The 23,372-nt window shown below is 32.9% G+C and overlaps 1 protein-coding gene across 2 annotated transcripts; it reads right to left on the reverse strand.

The window, feature by feature from the left end:
- Positions 1 to 601: 601 nt before the first annotated feature.
- Positions 602 to 12,289, reverse strand: LOC102590042 (uncharacterized). Of its 2 annotated transcripts, XM_006359388.2 has the most exons (15): positions 11,957 to 12,289; positions 6,230 to 6,626; positions 5,961 to 6,138; positions 5,714 to 5,853; positions 4,446 to 5,637; positions 4,246 to 4,346; positions 3,989 to 4,133; positions 3,090 to 3,158; positions 2,941 to 2,986; positions 2,484 to 2,845; positions 2,227 to 2,306; positions 1,988 to 2,123; positions 1,396 to 1,594; positions 1,212 to 1,294; positions 602 to 1,066 (listed from the first exon to the last, which is right to left on the reverse strand). In XM_006359388.2, exons 1-15 carry the CDS (start codon positions 12,063 to 12,065, stop codon positions 932 to 934), a joined length of 3,372 nt encoding a protein of 1,123 aa, XP_006359450.1. In that variant the 5' UTR covers positions 12,066 to 12,289; the 3' UTR covers positions 602 to 931. The 2 variants fall into 2 exon arrangements, with proteins under 2 accessions (XP_006359450.1, XP_015169914.1); XM_015314428.1 differs by lacking the exons at positions 6,230 to 6,626; positions 11,957 to 12,289 and having other exon boundaries at positions 5,714 to 5,869; positions 5,961 to 6,126.
- Positions 12,290 to 23,372: the final 11,083 nt, after the last annotated feature.

Here is a 23,372-nt window from a genome sequence, read left to right on the forward strand (position 1 = left end):
AAAAAAAACTTTAGCTAAAACATTCAAATATTATTTTAAGTAATATTATGAAGTTATGGCGGCCTTATATGTTACCAGATGGTGCAAGAAAGCTGGCTATTCTAGGTCAATGACTTCTTTGCTAAAGAGACCTCTTCAAGTGGAAGTAGTGCCTATAAGTAGGCCAACAAGGCTTTAACACACCATCTTAAGGAATATTTACAATTTTTTAACCACTAGACTAAACATTTCACTATTATCATGGGGTGTTAATACTTTTATATATATTTATTAAACCAAAATTTTACCTCTATATACAATGTAATTTTTTGGCGAAGGGGTGTCGCTCGACACCCCTTGACCAAGCGTGGGTCCGCCCCTAGATACGACAAATGTACTTTTTTGTTAGTTGAACCATTGTATTTTGCCTATAGTATGTCATTTTGTCGATTGTTTAGATTATCCTCGTTGTTAGGTCCATGTCTCTCTATGCTTTTGTAAATTTTTGAATGTTAAATAGTTTTTGAAACTTATGGATATAAATCATGTTTCTTTAAAAAGTCAAATATTTCTCACAAAAATTATAATCAAAACACATAATGAAACTTCACCAAAAAATGACCAGTCAAAAATATTTGAGAATCTATAGCAAAACTCTAGCTTCATCTTAAATATTCATATTCAGTATAAATAAGTCATATCTTGCTATTTACTAATCCATCATTTGTGGATTTCCAGACATCTTAACATATACTAATATTTATGACTGTTGGTCCATAACTTCTCTTGGCAAAAATCTTGTAACAGTCATGGCCCTCCCAACATTTTTACATATTTGATAAAATGAACCTAGCATTTTGTGCTTCCACAGAAAGAAGAATATTACACACTAGTCTTGGTAAATCCTCAAACAAAATTGTATAACGAAATGGCCTTTTGGCAAACGATCCACTTAATCTATTTTGAGTTCTCCAAATATCTCCTTCTCCTCATGCAATGTGTTAAATACAGAAGTCAGCTCTGGGAATGCGGACACCAGTAATAGCTCGAGAAGATCAAGGACTAACTGCTTCACACACACAGATGACTGTACAAGAAAAAGAAAAGTCTCTCAACGAGTTGTTTCTTTAGAAATTAGAAGAGGTCAAACACAGAAACTAAGACAGATGAAAGAATTTAAAAGGCTATCGATCATATAGGGAGTTTCCTAAACGTAATGGCATAGTGATCACCTGGATGAAGTAATAAAGATCCTTTGCACACTGTTCGTATTCTTTGTGACCAACAAGTCCTACAATAGCAGCTGGTGCCTTATCTGCAAATGATAATAGGAGTCGAACAATTGTAGAGTACGGAAAAAAGAAAATGAGTTGAGTTGAATGCATATATCCAACAGAATATGGTAAAAGAACCAACCAATCATTAGCTCATAAACAAATTTTGCACGTTGCTCTGCTTCCTGCTGCTGCATCTCATCCAGTTTCTGTGAATCCTCCAGCCTAGGCGAAGATAATGGAGTTGAAGGCTGGCCTGGAGGAGAATTGGGGGATGAGGAAGGTGCAGGACGTTGACGTGCTGGGTGCTTTGTGATGAATATACCATCCGGCCAGAGAATCTACATGGAGCACAAAGAGTTAACTGGTACTTAGTCCAACATTGAAATTTTGGCTGTCCAGAGTCATGGGAAACTGCTTTAAAAGGATTTTAAAGAAGCATGCACCAGCTCTTTCATTTGAATGGATGTGCAAGATATATCAATAAAGCAAGTTAGATGATGACTGATGACAGTACATACTCCAGTGCCCTGTCTCCACCCCCTAAAAGGGGAGAAAGAACATAGAGCACAATCAGAAAAGAATAAAAAGACACAAGAATTTCTCGAACAAAAATATGTTAAGATAAACGACACTTATCCAGTGAGCCAAAAACATTACTGTTCCACATGCAAATAGAATTGTCATTAGCACCTCTTTCTTGAAAAATAAACAAATGGGCACTTGAACAATACCTGCTCAACACGTTGGATACCTGCAGCAACTACTGAACCCCTGCGCAGACGCTGGATTTTCTCAATCAGCCAATCATCAAATGCATCACCCATTCCCAATTGTAAAACCTGTTTAGCCACCCAGAATGCATTCCTCCTAAAATGAACCCAAGTCAACAGGTCCAGTGAAGTCCATGACACAAGTGCATTTAAAATCAAGTCCAAGAGCTTAATTTGATAGTCACATATGTAAATACTACCTGATCCATCCACCATCTTGGAGCTGAAAAATGACGTCGACAAGATCGAATATAGGCACAGTTAAATTTGGTGGCACCCACTACAGTGAAATAAAAATGAGGTTTAGAGCCATTGTAGAAATTACATCAAATATAAAAGCATCCTTGAATAAATGAACCTTCTCATCTTTCCATAATCGATGAATCATAAGCAATCTATTCTTTAGAGTTCAATAGTGCAAGGAGGTATATTCTTTCCAAATTAGACAAGTGACTACCTCACTGGGAAAGGGGGGATCCACGGGAGCAGCAACAAGAGATTCAGGTGATGCACGTGAGTTACTTTCAACTGATTTTGATGTTGTCTGCATGTTTGGGGTTGATTTTCTATTTGCATGCACCTTGTTGTCACTATTTGAATCCTCAAAATTTTCTGTGAGAGGTCTTTTTGGAGGAGAGAGTACGACATAATCTTTCCTGAATCTTGATTCATGTCCTGCATGATCTTGTTCCATCCTTGAAGTTGGATTCTTGCTTTCAGTATTAGAATGCTTCCCCTTGGAGGATAACAGATCAGTTCGAGGGCTTATACCATGCGGAGGTTCTTTGCTCTTTTGGCGTACAATGCTGTCCAGGTCAGCTGAAATCCAGTATCCATATAAACTATTTATAACTAACACACAGGACGATGCCCCACCCCTTTTCCCTCTCATCATGCTAACTCAGATTACTCACCCTGTAATGTTTCAATTATGGACAAGGAGTTTGAGAAGCTATATGTCTGCACAACAAAACAAAGGAACAAAGAAAGAATGTAAAATCAACTCTCTTTGTTCTAAAAACTATCCAGAGTAAGAAAACTGTCAACTGATAATGTTTTCAACCTGTGAATCCACACTGAGGAAGTCCCATACTTCGATGGAGTTGGAAACAGTTGGGAGCAGCAGAAGTTTCTGAGGAAAGCAGAAACAGTAGCCAAAAAAATACAAAGACAACATTAGAGAAATGAAATAAAAGCAAAATAGTAGATAAAAGTGAACAAGATCTTTTAGAGGACTATATACCAAAACGCAGTTTCCTGATTAATCTTAACCTTCTCTTGGCAACCCATGACGTCCAAATAGCACTAGAACTAGTAAAGGTATTTTATTGATTTCAGGAATATAAAAGACAATTCTTGGCAGATATGAAAGCCCAAGTACTATTAAAGAACTAAGACCAAGATTAGTGTTATGATAAACCAGTGTTATCGAAGGCAAAAAGCGCAAAAAAGCTCTAAGGTCCGTGGGGGCTTGAAGCGCAAAGCGCAAATAAAGCGTGGGCTTTAATGAAAAAAGGCGCAAAAGGGAGAAAAAAAATACAAATATATAAGTTTAGTCCAAGACTAATAATTATAAACATGAATGACAAATATATGACCAATGAAATCGAATTTTTGTTATTATAAAGTGAAATATAAATTGTTTAGTGTCAATTCTTCATAAGAGGCTCATTGGCAAGGAAAAGTTTGTCTTAGAACCTTGATGACGACACTGAAGCGCACATAAAGCGAGGCGAAGCGCTCAACACGTTTTGAGCCTTGCTTCAGGGCTTAAGCGCGCCTTTGATAACACTGGATAAAACGCAAAGTATAACAATATTTAAAAGGAGTGAAAGAGTAACATTTCAACATTATTTAGATATCATAGCAAATGTGTATAACATGATGTCACTATGATCTGGAAGAAAGTAATATTGATTGCTAAAGGAAGGGACTGTCATGTGCCGTCTATTAAAGTATCACCTTCAAATATATGTCAAGTGATTTGCACCGTTCTCGAATGACAGGAACATCCAGACTTGAAGAGAGGAAATGCTTGGGAGGTAAATGAAGATTGTACTCCGGAAACTCCTTAAGACGCCAGTGTAGCTCCTCAAAATGTTGAAACCTGCAACCAGCAGCCTAAGTTTTAATTTGATGCAAGAGATTCTAGAGATGACAATCTCTACAAAAGAGTGATCATCACACCGCCTAACAGTAGAAAGTTCAAATCACTCTACCTTCTTTTGATAGACCAACTATTATTGTTCATGTCTGTAACAGATATGGAATAAACAGCAAAAGTTTTGGAGCCACTTCTTACGATATTAGCACTCAGGACCTGCAACAGAGAAAAAGCTTATTCAGTAGACGTCCAAGATCATCCGAGTTAATCCTTAAGTCGGTAACATGGACAAAAGGATGACAATCAAATTCATACCTCACTTCTTAATTTCAAAAAAGAATCAGCAATTATAGAACCTGTTGTAGAATAAGGACCCATACTATGAATTTCCGAAAAGCTTCTTGACGAGACATATGATGATGCGTTAGTGTCACTAGAAATTCTACTGAATATTTCTGTCTCAGAGTCATCACTTAGACCATCCGGTTTCACATTTTCTTTGGAATTTAATATATCTTGTCCATCCCCCTGTAAGAAGCTGGCTCTTTGTGTCTCTTGCCACAAGTGTTCCGTTTGGTTGCTTAATCTAGACCTTTTCCGTCCAGACAGTACTCTATTTAAGTGTTTAGAGCGGATATGTGTTTTACTAGCTTTTCCTTTTCTTCTCTTATGGCCTTCATTATTTTCAAGTGGATGATGAATGTGATTGACATTCCTTATATTTTTCCCATCCCACACTTGAGTTCCAGGAGAGTCAAAACCAGTCACACTGCTGGGTTCTTCATCTTCAGTAGTGTAAGAACTACTGCTCTCTGATTCAACCTCATCTGAGCTATGTTCATTTTCCTCTTGATACGAGTAATCTGGAGGATAAATTGGTCTTTTCAAATCACCTTGCAAGGGAGCATTGTCCTTCACATAATGCTTAGCTCCAACCTTGTTTTCTCTCTCACTCTCTTTCTGTTTAGCTTCCTTTGACTGTCCCAACGATTTTGGTGCACTTACCAATGAACTCTTCTTGAGTTTATCAGATGCTAAATTGGCCTCTTCTTTCCGTTTATAGTTTCTGCCTTTTGCCCATATATTGTCTAAATTTTCAGGGGCCAAGGCTTCAGTCTTTCTACGAGAAAGCAAATCTAGCCTTTCACCCCACTCTCCTCCAGAGTGGTGTCTCTGAATACCTCTTCCGTCATCTGCATCGGCTTGTGATGGCAAAGAACTCCAAGAACAAGTAGACCGAGCATCAAGTGAAAGCAAAGGGTCCAACAACAAATCTGTTCCATTCATACTGTTCGTGGCATCCTCCTCAGTGCTATTAGGTTGGTCATTTTTTAGTTGTACAAGCTCTACGCCCTTGGCAGAAGGATCTAAAACCAGAGAAAAATGATCTGCTGATATTTTACCAGATCCAACCGGCCTGGACTGTGGTTCAGTTTCTGCTGCTGTGTTCCCTTTATCACCCTTCTTTACAGAAACAACTAGAGACTCAATCCTCTCGTTAATGAACCTGACAAAAGTTATTGAACAAATTAAGAGCAGAAACAAAATTTGACTACAACAAGCAAGATCTAGGAAGCTGTTACCTTGGATTAGCTATATTTAATACTGGTCGCATTACAACACAAGCAAGAAGCTCCCTGACAATGTTGTGGAATAAAGAGCACTGTGCATCCTCTGTCTGAAAAGTGTATGAAATGAGACCATCCATAAGATGCTGGAGTACCTGCAGATCAAGAAGACTAGTACAAGATAAATAAAACATCCTAACCAAAAGGGCTTCTAGAAATCAATTGATTATCAGTTGTTAAGAGATAATAAAAATGAAACTACTTTGTGCTCAGCCTCCGGAGAAAACAAAGCAGGATGTAATTTGTTGTCTGCAGCCAACACCAGTTTAAGCTCCACATCTAGCTCTTCAATTGTCAAGGAACTTGGCCGTTTCTTCTGAATCTTTATTTTGCTTGCACGAAACAGCTCCAAGTGAGTGCGTATTAGATTGATAATATCTCTGCACGTGTTCAGTTGAATGAATTCTTTAAGATAAAAAGTTAATGTAGAGAGGAAATCTTCAGCAACATCCAGGAACTAAAATTTTAAACCTTGTGATAAGATCTATAAGATTAATAGTTCTCATGCGACATGAAATTTCCCCTAGTACACCATTCATGATCTGCACAAGTTCCTCAGGACCCTGTGTATCAGAAGTTATGCGGGAGTACCAGAGATCTGTGACCCACTCAGAAACTATATGCCTGGTGAAGTGATCTATTGCTTCTTCGACAGCAGGTGAATTTACTTTCTTCCTCCAGGTGGACTTCTCATTAACTGCTCTTGGAGTATCAATATGTTTCCTCTGAAAAGTGCTGTTTGATATGGATGACTTACTTTTATATGTTACAGCTTTCATCCGCGCGTCAAAATCAAGAGACAGATAACGAAGGGAAACAATTAAGAGTGCGGCTGCAGGCAAGTTGACAAAAACTGAGGAGCTCGTCACTGCAAAGCAAAACAAGTGGAAAATGACAATTTAAGTTTATAAGGCCTGTCGTCATAGTATGTTCTAAAGAATGGTCAACTGTAAGTTTAATCCACATATTGGACCCAACAGATTGCAAACATTCAGCCTTCATCACACTGCAGTTTTTTTAAAAAAACAAAACAAGACAGTATCTCTCAAAGATGCATGTAGCTTACAGACAGAGAAATTTGTCATGACAGGCATACAGAAGTGTAGGTTCTTAGACTTAGCTCCTACATAGGCAGCTACAATACAAGAAACTTTATACTGGGAAACACTACAAGCGGTGAAGTACAGCAATTGCATCAACAATTGTTCTGCTACATCAATGAAGTAGTTTACAGCATCATACTCAATCCCAAGACAGATGGCCATCACAACTACAGAAATGCTCGAACATTAATAAAAAATGATTTCTCTGAGCACAAAGAAGAAGGATCAAATCCTTCAATAAACTTTGGTAAAGTCTTATGGCAAAAGATTGTTTCCTACTTTGAGCACACATTTTATTTCAAGAGAAGATACTAAGATAAAAAGACATTTATATAGAATTAAATCGAGGAAAAATGCACACACGTGGTATAAAAACATATCTTCATGCCTATTGCTTGACCAGTAGGGGTGGAACTAGAATATGGCTTACGGGGTACAGCCAAACCCAGTAGCTTTGGTCCAAACCCTGTATTTGTCTTAAAAACTTCATTGAATATGCACAAATTATTAATTTAGAACTCAATAACTCAAAAGAACTAGGATCCTGAACCCATAAGCTTCAAATCCTGGCTCTGCCTTTGTTGAGCAATCATCCATGTCTTCACAATTGTATTAAGTTGTTAGTCATCGGTCATAAATTAAAAGAGTACAATTCCACTTGCGCTTCACCTCTGTTAGTTCCTCCAAGTTTAAGCTTCTCAACTTGGATCTATGACATATTAAGTAGTCAGAAAAGTTGCAAAGAAATATTCCCTGCGAGTCAGACAACATTTGGCTTCTTTTACAGCCTTGCTCTCATAATTATTTTAGGTTGTATTCTTTCTTCAAATTGGCTTCTATGCCTTCCTGCATCAAATCTATTGGTGGAATCATAGTGGATCTTGAAATGGTATCCAATAGAGTAAATTGTAAGAGAACTGTGAATCCTATGCATCATGCCGATCGCCACAAGAATAATTATCCATAATTACTTCCAGCCTTTAGGAACTTTTTCTTGATAGTTTTATTGTTTTCGTCTTCTTTTATTCAACTAACTTTGTGGATTTTTCTCTAGCCATCCTGATAAAAATGGGACTTCTTGCAGTCTGGAAATAATTTCTCATAGAAGTTAGTGTGCTAATTTTGATGATGTGTATGTATTATGCAGGCTGGAAAGGAACTCAAGAAAGAATCCAGTAAAGCAGCACAAAAGGAAAAAGAAGAACAGCAGCTAACAAGCAAGCTGTAAGTTGATTACAATCAACAGGAAGATCCCAACAAGCAAGCTGTAAATTGATTACAATCACCGGGAAGACCTCTTATCTCATCAATCAAAGGAAGGTATTAAAAATAATTGATACCATCACAAATCAAGGACAATTCAAAAGTAAGCTACCAAGAACCCATCAATAAAAAAAGAACCCATCAATAAAGAAGAAATCACGACACAGACCAAGATGCAGATCTCGCTTGGAGAGAATCGCTTCACAAAGCTGATCAACGGGCTAATTGATTGAAAGTCAATCAAGACCTTATTCTTGGAAACAGGACCCTCAATCCTTCTCCAAGGATCAACTCTGTTGGGTTGTCATCTCTTCTAAAAAAACCATCAAGCTAATCATCCACCTCTATAAGGTCACTGAAGAAAGAAGAAGCTATACAATACATCTGAACCATCTCACAAGCTCTATTCTACTTTTAGCAAGCATTGTTTTCTGAGTAGTGTATTAAAAAAGAGGAGAGAAAAATATTGTTGGTAAAGCTTTGTATCAAAAGATTGAAAAAGAGAAAAAAGAATTGAGTGTAGACTTAGGAGCTATACTTGACAAGCACTGTATAAGTTCAAAATACTCAAAAGCTAGAAGAGAACACCCTTGCAACTCAATGGGACTGGACTAAGATCCATTCTGAATCTCAACCAGTATAAAAACATATGGTGTTTCATTCTCAAAAAATATATATATGGTGTTAAATTTCCTTTCAGCACTTTATTGTTTGCATTAACTGTTTGTTGCTTTTCGGTTAAATAGTTGACTGCTAGAAACAGGAAGTCGACTAATACAACTAAAAAGGATCAACTCACCCACCCTCAACCCATCTTTGCACTTTCAATTAGTATCAGAGCAAGGTCTCACGTCTATTTGTTTTCGGCCAATGAGAAAAGATTATGTCTCAACAAATTACCATCAGCGCACTATTCCAAGAGGCTAACTTCACAAACTAGACCCCCATACTTCAATGGGAAGCATTTCTCACGTCGGAAGGTAAGGATGGAGACCTTCATCAAGTCATATGATGTTAAGGTATGGCATAGTATTTAAAAAGCTTGTTCAAAATGTATTAAACAGTTTTTATACTCGTGATTCGTGAGGTTGAGATTCTGAATTCTAAAGTTGAATCCTCACATAGAAACTATGTTTGCAATTCGTCTGATGGCTTGCTACATTTTGGGATCTAATGGTATACAAATCCTATTAAGAATGGTCTTAGCCTTGCGGATAAGAAGAATCCAACAACTTGATCTTTTTTTTATTGGTAGTACCCAACCACCTGTTGAAAATAACAATCAATTAATTGACCTATTTTCCTTGTTTCTATCCAGATCTATTTGATTCCTTACCCTAAATGGAAATATCTAGCATCCCAGACCTCAGATCATTGTGTAAACGAATACAATTTAAGTACAAATTTGCACAACTTTACCTTAGTATAAGATCTTTTCAACAATTTACCGAACTCCATACATTGTATTGGTAATTATTATCTTCTCAGTCTCTGTTTTCACAATAGAGTGAAAGTATGTGACGGCAAAAGCACTAGATCATAACGTAAGCATCAATAGTATCTATCCATGGTCTAGCGCAAATCAAGAACAAAAGGAACAGTATACAAGTGGGTTCTAGGGAGGGTAGAGTGTGCCTACCTTGGGATTTAGAGAGGTTGTTTTCGATAGCAAGAAAAATCAGATCAAAAAAAGAAATAATAGAAGTGAAGAAATCATGAAAAAATACTATAGAAAGCATGAAAAAACATTTTGAAAACAAAAAATCAGTGACTACAACGAAATAGTGCGATAATCGAAGTACAAGAGACAGTACATAGTAACATAACTCAAAGGACAAGAAACTACAAGAGAAATGCTAGGACTACTAGTATGGAAGGATAAGCGAGACAATGCTCTACTACCTACTATCCTTCTATCCTAATTCTTATCCTCCATAACCTTTTATCTAAGATCATGTCCTTAGTAAGCTGCAACTGCACTATGTCCTGTCTAATCACCTCTCTGCTATACTTCTTCGGCTTACCTCTAGCTAAACTGAAACCATCTATAGCCAACCTCTCACACCTCCGCAATTGGGCATCCATGCATCTTCTCTTCACATGCTTGAACCATCTCAATCTCACTTCCGCATCTTGTCTTTCATCGAGGTCACTCCTACTTTGTTTTGGATATCTTCATTTCTAATCTTTATCTCTCCTAGTATGCCCACACATCCACCGTAACTTCCTCATTTTTAAAACTTTCATCTTCTGAACGTGAGAGTTCTTGCTTGACCAAGACTCTACCCCATACAATATAGTTGGTCGAACCACTACACTGTAGAACTTGCCCTTAAGTTTTGGTAACACTTACTTATTACACAATACTACAAATGCAAGCCTCCATTTAATCAACCCTGTATTAGTATGATGTGTCACATCATCGTCAATCTCCTCATTTCCTTGGATACAGAGACCCAAAATACTTGATACTTTGGATGGCATGTGCATCAAGCCTTGCTTGCATGCCAGCCTCAGGTTATAGAAGGGAGTAACATACGAGATATGAACCTTCTTCCAACTACTTCACTTTATTTTTTTGCACAGGAATCCTTCTAGTGAAGAGAGAACTCTTGAATTTCTTTCTATCAACATGCATGGGATCCCTAGTACTTTCCTCAGCATGTAGGATGTTTCGGTAGAAATCATATTTATCTGAATCAACAATCAGCACACATCGATATATGAGCACGAAGTTGACCACATTTTGAATGAATAAACTTGTGTGATCAGAAGAGGCATAATCAGGATTTGGAACTTATGGGTTCGGGATTTTAGTCCATTTGAGTTATTGAGTTCAAAATTAATAATTTAGACATATTAAATGAATTTTTAAGACAAATACAGGATTTGAATTAAAACTACTGGGTTCTGGCGAACCTGCTTCCAACACTCTCACTTTGACCCTAACAAAGGTAATCACATGTGGTCAGGAATCAAACCCTATTGTTTACTGGGTGCACCCCTCTGTCAAAGTGTTCTTACAAGGTAATATTTTGACTCCCGAATTCACACAAGGTAGCAAATCCAAAGTCCAGCAGATCGAGGCGATGCAGGTCAATATACTTGAGCAGCAGTTCTTTTCTTTTCTCCTGCTTTGGTTTACCAAGTTTTATAACATCTACATTTAGTAACTCACTCCTCCTAATGATTTAGCTAGTTTATAAAGTCTTCTAGGAAGTTCTCGATTAAAGTGACCCTACATTGTCATTTCATAGTTAGTTTCAGCAGTCACACTCTGATTCTTGGGCTTTTCGAGTCACATGAGCTCAATGTAGCACATTCAAGCCACCAAAGAAGCTGCATTTCTCTCTCCTTACTGAAGTAGTTGAATGGAAAGCAAAGAATTTGCAAGGTCAAAAAGAAGAGGAAGGCCTAAATGATCCACTCTACAGTTACATACTTCACATCCATTATTAAAATCCTCATCAAACTCCATTTTACAACCAAAATAAAGAACCAAAGAATTCATCCTACTTGTCCATGAAAAAAATGAGATTTTATAGGGACCGCGGATCAAAAAGATTTGTATGGAATGTCATGCACTAGCCTAAGCTTTCCAATCAATCAATTCCCTACTTCAAGTACATCTACACAAGGTAGGCCCTAAGCAGCAGCAGAATCAGGATTTTCATTAAGGGTATTCAAAACTACTTAGAAGTAAATACACAAAGAAATTCAATATCTACTACATATATACACACAAAAAAAAAATTTAACCTTGTATAAACAGCGGCAAAAGAGGGTTAGGGTGAAACTACAATAGCGCTAGAAAAAGAGAATGAATACTCACGAGACATTAGATAGGAGAGTCCAATAGCGCATATGATTAAGAAAACAACTCTCTTCTTAGCTTCCTCAACAAGGTCCCGAACAGTCACCGATTGTCTTTCGGTGCTCATTTTTGGACCTCTTTCAAATCAAATCCTTCACAATTATCATTGACCACACAATTACAGCAGCAGCGATTACTATATCTCAGTTGAATTTGATCGTTGTACAATACAGATGATCATATTGTAGAATTTTGATGATTTGCAATTTTCAATATGATGAAATTGAATGTGTGGGAAATGTTGAAACGGAGGTGGAGTCGCGGTAGGTAGGTGTCCGTTCTAATAAAAGTTTCAACTGCTCCAGATTTTTACTTACTCATGTGCCATTTGCTTTCACATATAGAGTTTACTTCTAAATTCGATTTGAATTATTGATTTCATCTCAAGTATTGATAGTTTTAAAAATATTTATTCACTTGATTAACTGAATTTAAATATATTTCATCTGAAAAGTTTGATATCTGAGAGTCAATCAATTTAATTTTCTTTTATAAATTCGAATAAAAAATTTTCACTCATCCAAATTTACATACTTTAAAAACCAAATACTTAAGAATATTTTTAAAATGATGATACAAAAGAAGTCGTATGACTCTCAGTAATAATATTATATCACGAAACAAAAGAAATAACAAATTTTATTTTACAAATGAAAATTAATGTGCAAACTCATACAAAATAATATATGAGTTGATACATTTTACCCAGTTAATTAAGTGAATGAATATTAAAAAAGTAATACAAATAACAATTGTTTCATGGAATATTAAAAGATTTTATTGCATTATAACCATAAAAGAATAGTTTTACTTTTAATCCCCACCCTATTTGCCTTTGATTTGTTGATTTTTGGTCGAGCGAACATCTTAATGGGAGATCGATTAGTCATGTGGCTTAGAATAGCTATTTTTTTCTTTTTCTTTTTCCTCTTTGGAATTTTCCATCCTAGCTTTAGTGTCCGTTTGGATTGGCTTATTTTAGGTGCTCTAAAGCCAAAATAGTTTTTAAGCAGTTTTGAAGTGTTTGGGTAAAGTTAAAAAGTGTTTATAAGCACTTATTTTAAAGCCAAAATAACAAAAATAAGCCAAAAACCATAAGTTAGAAATCCTAACTTATGGCTTTTGGCTTATAAGCCATAAGCCAAAAGCCAATCCAAACAGGCCCTTAGAAATCCTAACTTATGATTTTTGGCTTATAAGTCATAAGCCAATCCAAACAAGCCCTTATTCTTTGTACCTAATCAATACATCAATTTCAACTAAATTTGTTGAATCAGGTTCATCTATTATATGTACTCCACCTTTTAGGGGTCATTACTCATTTGGTAGGAAAGAGTTATATCCCAAGATTATTAATAATGAGATTGTTATGTATGTTGCAATTATAATAACAAAGTTATTGATTTAAAATAAACAAATTAGGAAAAAAATTATTTTTAATTTCAACTTTGTCTTTGATTAAAAAGTTTGGGAGAAATATTTTCAAGACATTCATTTTATAAGGAGATTGTTGGAGTAGTATAGGTAAAAAAAAGAGACTTAACATATTGTGTTCAATGACTTTAGAAAGGTACTTCAGAGATGTTTGAAGTCTAGAGGTGTACACGCATGTGGATTATATTAGGGCTATTAAGAAAATGTACGATGGAGCCAAAATTCGAGTTAGGATAGTAAGAGGTAATTTGGAGCACTTTCTGGTCATGATGGGGTTGCACCAGGGATCAACCCTTAGCCCATTTTTTTGTCTTAGTGATGAATGTATTGACACGATATATTCAAGGGCGGATGTCGTGGTGTATGTTATTCCTAGATGACATATATATTGATTGACGAGATGCACAGTGGAGTTAATGATAGGGTGGAAGTTTAATTTGGAGAGATACTAAGAAGTCTAAAGATTTCGACTTAAGTAGGATTAAGATAAAGTACTTGGAGTGCAATTTCAGTGGCATGACACATGTTACTGAGGTGGAAGTGAAGATCAATTCACTAGTTATTTACTTCCCAAGAGAGAAAGTTTCAACTATCTTGGGCCTGTAATTCAAGGAGACTGTGCGATTATTAATGATATAGCGGTAGGTGAAATTGGAAGTTCGCCTCTAAGGTATTGTGCAATAAGAATGTGACGCCAAGTCTTAAAGGTAAGTTTTACAAAGTGATGGTTAGACTAACACTATTGTATTATCATACAAATCATTAGCTAAGATACAGAGCTGTCATGCATGGTGAGTAGAGGATGGATCTTCAAGGAAAAAAAAATTAAGTGCACAACTAAAGTTGCTTTTAATTATCACATCGATTTGAAGAAATAAATTTCAAGTAAAAGGCATCATGACAGTCCCCAGAAAGTAGTTGTTTTGCCTAAGGATCTCAATAATCAATCAATCGACCAACTTTCAATCCCAAATAAAGTTGTGGAATCATATGTAATCATTCAGCTCTATCCAAGTTCATATCATTCCAATACAATGTTAATGATATTCTAAATACACCATAACAGTAAATACCCTGTATACCTACAATATCCTTAACAACTTTTTGCAGTAATTTATTTCTAAAGGACAACTAGGGGATTCCTAATGCATATAACTGGATATCAGCAGTAAACACACCAACTTATTAATCAGCATGTGTGAAATTTAAACAATACTATTACCTTAGCTTTTCCATTGTCAAGTAACTTCGTCACTTGTCCGGACCAATAACAGTCATCGTACAACCAGTCAACCAAATCGCCCTCCCTCCAAGTACCATCAACAACAACAGTTACATCCGAATTTGAGCTGACATCAGAAACTTTGTTTTTCAAGTGGACTGGAGGATACTCAGGTCCAGTGGCGGAGCCAGGATTTTCGTGGAGGGGGTTCAACATATAAAGAAGTAAATAAAAAAATGGAGCAAAACGAATCGGGGAAGAAAAAAATTATCCTTAATCTGTTAAATTTAATTTGCCTTGTCAAGCCGCGTTTAACTTTGTTTCCTACTTTTACCCTGCTTCATTGATTTTCTTTTTTAAAAAAGTGATTTTTTTTTCTTTTATTTTTTTATTGTTTTACTTTATTTTGAATTTTTAAATAAATTAAATTCGTGTTCATTCAATCATATGTTACTTTAAAATTGTTTGATACTCTTTACAAACGTGTGGGGATTGAGTTACTAATATTATAATGCATATTAAAAGGATAAATAAATGGCATCGCCAATTTTTTGTTCATTTATTCAATTAATAAGGTTTTCAATCGGTGAAAAATAAAAGAAGAATAATCAAATAAATGTAGTTTACATCTCTCTAGAATAGAAATGAAAAAATGAGAAAAAAATATCATGAATAATCATGCCTTTCAAATTTGTTCGTTCGATTAAATTTAGTGTAACTTATCTTTAAAATATTTTTTCTCTATCTCAAATTCAAGTTTAAGAATAATTGACAGTTTTTTAAAAAGTTCCTTTGAATTACTATATAAAAAAAGAGTTACGTAAAAATAAAATGAGCAATAGAGATAAAAAGAATAAAATACAAAAAATGAAAATAATGTGCCTAATTCCCTATATTCAAACAAATGAATATTGAAAAGGAGAAATAACATTGAAAAAAATAAGCCCAAAAAATAATAATAAAGCTCCAGCCCAAAAATATTGAGCCCATCTCAGCCTAGCTATTTGATTTTCTAAATGAAGAAAAGAAAAAGAAGTGTTGCCGTGCGGAATCGAACCCAAGGCGTCCAGGCAAATTCTTGAACACCCTTAACCACTGAGCCAGCCTCTTTACTTATATTAAGGGGGTTCATTTTAATATATATACACATGAAAACAGAATTTGACCTTATATATACAGTGTAATTTTCCGACGAAGGGGGTTCGGGTGAACCCCCTTGCCACCATGTAGATCCGCCCCTGATTGTATGGGGGTAAAGTGGTCACTATTGTATGGGGTATAGTGCTGACAAGTTCACGTTCAGAAGATGTATGTAACAGAGATAAGGGGAAGTGATTAGACAAGATATGAAAAATCTCAAGGATACTCCGATGGATGTGTGAGCATATTAGGAGAGATATGATTAAGAGCAAAGTTATTCGATATAAAGTGGTGGTGGCTTTGTGGCGGATAAGATAAGGAAAACAAGGTTGAGATTGTTCGTATATGTAGAGGGTACGAAGATGTGCCCGTCAAAAGGTGTGAGAAATTGATTATAACAGGAGTTAGGAAAGTTATAGTAGGTTGAAGATTGAAAAAAACTAAGGAAAAGTGTGATTAGACAGAATATGTGATACATCTTCCGTGACCAAAGACATGACGCTAGATAGAAAGTCATGTAGGTCAAGAACACGACCAACCAACTATTTTGATCTTATCTCGTAACTAGGTCAACCAAACAGTAATTATCGAGAAAAAGGGGAAAACCCATAACTCGAAGTCAGGAAAGAAGAAGAGAAGACTCGTGGCCCGAAGACAAAATAGAAGGACAAAAGAAAGGATACGCCAGAGATACGCATACGAGATCCTGCACATGACAAGGGGATACTCATTGGCACATGTAACAGTATTTTCAGATGGAACGTTTTGATTGATCACAAGACTTTAGTACTCGAGTGGTGTCTTTCTATTGATAGATATATTACCTTTGTTTCATATAGACACTAACATTTTTTACTTACTTGTAGGGGAAGAAATTTTTGAGAATACCAAGTAATACATTGATTAATTTTTACTAAAGTATCACCAAAACCAAGCTGAAATATCAAGCATCTAAGCTCTCATTTCATTTCATTACTATTCGTTTGAGCTCGTTTATGCTCACTTGTCAACGTATTTATCTGCCAAAAGTTTAAACAATTTGTATGTCTTTGACCTTGTAACAAATTCAATTGTATCATTTATTACCTCTAGGGATTTCAAAATCAGCAAAAGAGGAGTAAAGTATAGACTATGTGAACATGTTCAATTGCAATTTGTAGGACTACTAGTAAGTAACTACACATCTGTATATATATATATTTTTAAAAGGCACTTAAAAGGGTATGTCAAAGTACTATTGATGAAGTAGGTGAAATTTATGAAAATTGGATAATTTTAGAATATAAATCTCAATAAATATAAAAATAATGGTATGGTATCTCTCCCTAATTTTTCTTAAGTTCTGGTAGATAAAACTATTCAATAGAGTAGATATATTGGTGAAAAGTATTAACTACTAACTACTCAATGGAATAATCTAACTTTCATGCAAAATTCAAACACTATTGTTATTGAAAATGAAAAAATAAATAAAAAAATATTTGAACATAAAGAGAAAATAATAAAGGAAATACTTTCAGAAACTCTCTCATCTACAATACACAACCTGATGGGTTGTTTGATTTGTGAACAAATTATACTAGTACAATAGTGTGATTATATGACAAAATTAATTATTTGGTGAATATGATATAAAAAAATCAATACAATTATGATATAAATAAATCCAAACTGCTTATATCACACATAAAGAGCAAAAATAAGGAAATACTTTCAGAAACTCTCTCTCATCTACAATACACAACCTGATGGGTTGTTTGATTTGTGAACAGATTATACTAGTACAATAGTGTGATTATTATGACAAAATTAATAATTTAGTGAATATGATATATAAAAAAATTCTGAAAGAGTAACAACATAATTACTATTTTGCATTGAAGATGATATTAATAGAAAATAATACAATTATGATATAAATAATTCTAAACTGCTTGTATCGAAATCAAAACTCAATCACATAAAGAATAAAAATAAAGAAATACTTTCAGAAACTCTCTTTCGTCTACAATACACAACATGATGGATTGTTTGATTTGTGAACAGATTATACTAGTACAATAGTGTGATTATTATGACAAAATTAATTATTTAGTGAATATGATATTAAAAAAATAAAATCTGAAAGAGTAACAACATAATTACTATTTTGCATTGAAGATGATATTAAAAGAAAATAATACAATTATGATATAAATAATTCTAAACTGCTTGTATCGAAATCAAAATTCAATCACATAAAGAGAAAAAATAAGGAAATACTTTCAGAAACTCTCTCTCATCTACAATACACAACCTGATGGTGATGGGTTATGCGAACAAATTATATTAGTGCAATAGTGTGATTATTATGACAAAATTAATTATTAGTGAATATGATATATAAAAAAATATTTTTCTAAAAGAATAACAACATAATTACTATTTTGCATTGAAGATAATATTAAAAAAATTAATACAATTATGATATAAATAATTCCAAATTAAACTGTTTATATCGAAATCATAATTCAATCAAATACGAATAATATAATTTTATATTTTATCCCGTAATTACTATCTCTTTATCCTTATAACCAAGTGGCCCCTTTGAGATTCACATGACCCTCTTAATCAAACTACACCTAGAAATCTCAATACTTATATTTCTTCCTCTAGTTAGCTCTCTATGTTTCAAAAACCAATTCAGAGTAGAAGTCATATAAATTTGGCATAATATATAAATATGTTTTTTTTTTATAACTTGGCTTTAATTTATATTTATATCCTTCAATTTTGGGTATGTTCAAGTAGATAGTATTTAATCTTGTACAAGTTTGAATAAATAAATACACATGTCCTACGTGGCATTCTACATGACAATTTGTGTTCTATGTAATATCCTATGTGTATTATGTCACATAAGATTCATGTGTCTAACTACTTGTTCAAGTTTATACAAATTTAAGTGTCTATTTTATACACCCTAAATTGGACAACATAAATATAAAATAAATTCAAATTAAAATTAAAGACGCATTTATATATTGTACCTATTAATTTCTGAGCTTTAATTTATGCATGTCATGTCATGTCATTATTGTGGTTTATGATGAATTGAATGCACGAAAGGAAAAAAACAAAAATCCAAAACGTTTGATTTGATTGATAAAATAAAGGAAAAGATGTCGATCGAAAATATATGGTGACAAATTGAAAGAATGAAAAGGCAAGGATTATGAGGTCCACTTAAGATTTTAGAGTGGGAACACTTGAAAATGTTCACTTTGGTTCAATCAATATCACAACGATTCTTCATCAGACATTGCACTATCTCGTAGCGGTAGAGAGGATATTTTTTTTAAAAAAATTAATTCAAGTGCAAAGTAACAAAGAAGGAGACTGAGAAAAATATAGCAGGTAGCCTGGAAACATTGCAAAGTCTACTAAACGAGAGTAAAAACAACAATAAAATAGTGTGATATTGAAACACAATCAACAACATACTATATTAAAAACAGTAATAAAAATACAACTAGTACTTGACAAAATAAGTAATAACAATGATAAATATAAAAAAAAACAAGTATTACAATAATACAAGTAGAACAATGACAAAAATCAACCACTCTAAAAAGATCAAGACTACACTACCTACTAATCTTCTATCATAATATGTGTCTACCACACCTTTCTATGTAAGATCATGTCCTCGATAACCTGAAGTTGTATCATATATATCATATATCTTATCACCGCTTCTCAATACTTATTCGGCCTACCTTTATCTTTTTTCGTACCCTATAACTAACATCTAACACCTTCTTAATGTGTCTCGTATATGCATCTTCTCTTCATATTTTCAAATCATTTTATCTTGCGCAATTACAAGCCATATAAAGTTAGGCGTAAGATTATTATTTCTCATCCTTTTATTAAACATCGTTATCTATGCAAGATTAATGCTGAGATTATATTTTATTCCTCCAACCAACAACTCCAAAGTAAAGAACTACTTAAGTATGGTATAAAAATTTAATCAAATATGTCAGTAGGGTTTATTTTAATTAAGGTCAATGGGCTATCAAATTAAACCTATAAATCGTATTTTATTTTTATTAATTAAGATCAGTAGTAGGGTATCAGAAAATTAAATCTATGAAAGTGGGGTCATGCAATCTGATCTCAAAATTCCTTTTAGTGGATAGGATTTGTATGGTGGATATTTGATATAACCACTGAATTTAGAGAAAAGATGGTCCTAAAATTTTAATTTCACCTCTAATTATTGAGTTGATCAAAATAATTCAACATTATTTCCTCATTGACATCTCCAATTTGACTTATAATTTAAGGATATACATACTACTTTCTTTATCTCAAATTATTTATCATAATTTTTAAGAATATTTTTTTCAAATTGTTTTTTATTTTAAAAATTAAAAATAAATTGATCATTATTTTTCATTTTGTCTAAATTGAGAGAGGTGTCTCTAAACGATGGTTTTTTTGGAGGAACAGGAAAAAAATAATACCTAATTTAAATTTTGTAGCGGGTTAGGTTAAGTGGGGCGGGTCATTAAATGATTTAAATGAATATTTTTAATTTCTTAAAGTTTTGATTTTAAATAAGAAAATTATGTCAGCAAATTTTACTTAAACAATTATTTCTAATAGATTGAGTGACTTTGTAAGTAAAATACTTATAGTTAAGTGATTTTTGAGATAAAACTAATAGTTGAGTAACTTTAGAAAATAGTGTATAATTGAATGAATTGTGAGTTAAAAAATTAAAGTCTAAGTAACTTTAAAAAATAGTACATAAAAAGAGTACCAAGTCTCAATTTTTATTTTTTTTGGTTGAAAATTGAAATGAATATGAAAGGAAAAAAGCTAGCAACCTACCGCAGAATTCGGATATTGTCTAGTCCTTATTTTATTTATTTTCAATGATGACATTAGAAGTTTGAATTAATTTAGATTGGCATGTATAATGCTTCTTACAAGGAAAAATTGTTCCTTGAGAAGATTTTTTCTATTTAGAATTTGAATTCAAAAAATTATGATTTATGTTATTTTTGGACATGATTTGAAATTATGATTTATGAAATTATTTGGATATACAGATTTCTTAAATTGTATCGAAATCATAAATATAAAACTCCGCAAGTTTTAAAAATTATCAAAATTTCTCTAATCTTACCAAATGAGTTAACCATAATTCAATACTGAAATATCGTAAGGTGCCGCATTGATAAATCACATATCTCTACATTCCTTTTATAAGTAAATGCTTGTGATTACAAATTTCTAAATACATGTAATTTTATAAAGATTCACTAGTCAATAGTAACATTAACTAACTATTCTTTAATATAATCTTTTCACATGGTACGAACAATCTCTTTACATCAAACATGAGTCCTTTTTTTGTACAGTTTAAAATGATGATTCTTTATTTTATAAAATATAAATTTATAAATCAAATTTTACATTTAAAAAAAATTACGACTTGGTATTACAAATTCTACGCTTCAAAATCATGATCAAATCACATGTTCACAAGTGTTATTGTCGGTACTTTGAGGAATTGTTTGATGTGAACACAAGTGATGATGAAATTATTATGTTGAAATTAATTTTATTGAGATTTGTTGTTCTTGTGTTATTTCTTAGTGAATTTATTATATTTAAATAATATGTATTGCATAATTTTAAAAATAAATTGTTTGCTTACAAAAGAACACTCTACAAGTATAAAAAATGTGAAAATGATATAATAAAAAAAATTGAGGGATATTTGTTTTTCAATATTTTATTTTGAAAAGTTATTTCGCGATTGTTATCATTATTACATCCAAAAGATAGAAACAACTTATCCACTTCTCATTATTAATTCTAAAATTAGTTATCTTAAACTTTAACTAAACTACATTTGTCCATCAAACCAAATAGGCAGTGGCAGAGCTAAGTGCCGCAAGGCCGACTCAACAAGATTGGGGGCCTAAAGCGAAATTTAAGGGAGGGGTTTTAATATTGTATTTTATTCATCATATATACTTTTATTTAAAATCTATTTTTCTATCTTTTTTAGATGTGAAGTCATTAGTTACTATTTTATAATTGATTTGATTTAATAATTCCTTTTAATTGATAATATAGTTAATCCATTCAATCTCTCTTGAGACATTGTTGATCTTAAATAACATTAATCAATTTTAGTTTCGAAAAACTTATTTTGCTTGAGGCAATGACCAACGGTTATAGGAACAATTAACATTATTCTATAAACAATATGTGTATTTGTAAAAGAATTAAGTCTTTTTATTTGATTGGAATTTTTTATTAGATCATTATCTTCTACTTGTATTACTTCTCTTAACATTTTTAATTCAAAAAATAAATCTAAATCATCAATATCAGAATAACTATTATGTGTTAAAGAAAGTTCATGGTTAAGACAATGTTTATTTTTAAATTCTCATCATCTAGCTAGTGGTCTCAATTTACTACTGAATAAGAAACAAAAAATATTTTCACATGCTTCAATTGGTTCAAATCTATTTTGAAGTGAAAAAATAGTTTGATCTATTATATATCTAATTTCAATATTTTCATCAAATTGTTTCTTACGAAATTCAGGTTCTATATTCATTTCATATGCAATTTCCTTGGTATAATCATATCACTCATAATACATATAATTTTTTTTGAAAAATATAACATTTATGAGTAATTTTTTTTTAAAAAGTGGCCCTTCAAAAGTATGGGGCCCCAAGCGATGACTTTAGCAGTCCAGGGGTTAAGACGCCCTGTTAAGTGGAGCTTCGAAAGTTTGGACAAATTCAATAATTTTTTCATAAATTTTATATTTATATTAAAAAATTATGTGTATAGAAACTTATGAATTACTTAACAAAATTAATTAATGACTTAATAGTAATATATGGACGTTAAGATAACTTTATTATAACACCATTTAAGAGAAGGAAAAACGTGGAGATGTCAATCAATGGTTGATCATTTAATTTAACACTGATTTATGGTACCACTAATAATTAAAACACCTACAAAATGTACTACCAGACTTTCTATATACTCTCTCGCTGTCTAACAATAGAAAGACAATTTTATTATATTACCCCTTAAATATATTATTTTTGTCTATTTTTAATTGTCTTAATTTCCTTTTTAGAATCAAATTATAAAAATTTAGATTAATATTTTATAATGTTTTTTTTTTCATTATATTGATATACAAAAAATGTAAATTATAGTACTTTTCGTATAATTTTTTGAATATTAAATTTTTTTTGTTTAAAATATCGAATTAATATAATCTAATTTAACTTTAAAAATTAGTCAAATTGACTTTCAAAAAACGCAACGTAACAAATAAAAGTGAACGAAGGGAGTAATAAACAACTCTATTTTGAAAAATATAATAGGAAACTAACTATAATTAATGATAGGGGTAAATTAGAAAATAAATGTAAGATTGTCCATTGATTCTCAAAATAATATGATGGACAATTATTATTGGACGAGAGTATATAAATAAAAAGTCAAAACCAAAAACACACCATTAAAGAGCTTTAA

The sequence above is a fragment of the Solanum tuberosum genome, unplaced genomic scaffold (assembly GCF_000226075.1).
Source record: "Solanum tuberosum cultivar DM 1-3 516 R44 unplaced genomic scaffold, SolTub_3.0 scf00297, whole genome shotgun sequence".
Taxonomy (NCBI): domain Eukaryota; kingdom Viridiplantae; phylum Streptophyta; class Magnoliopsida; order Solanales; family Solanaceae; genus Solanum; species Solanum tuberosum.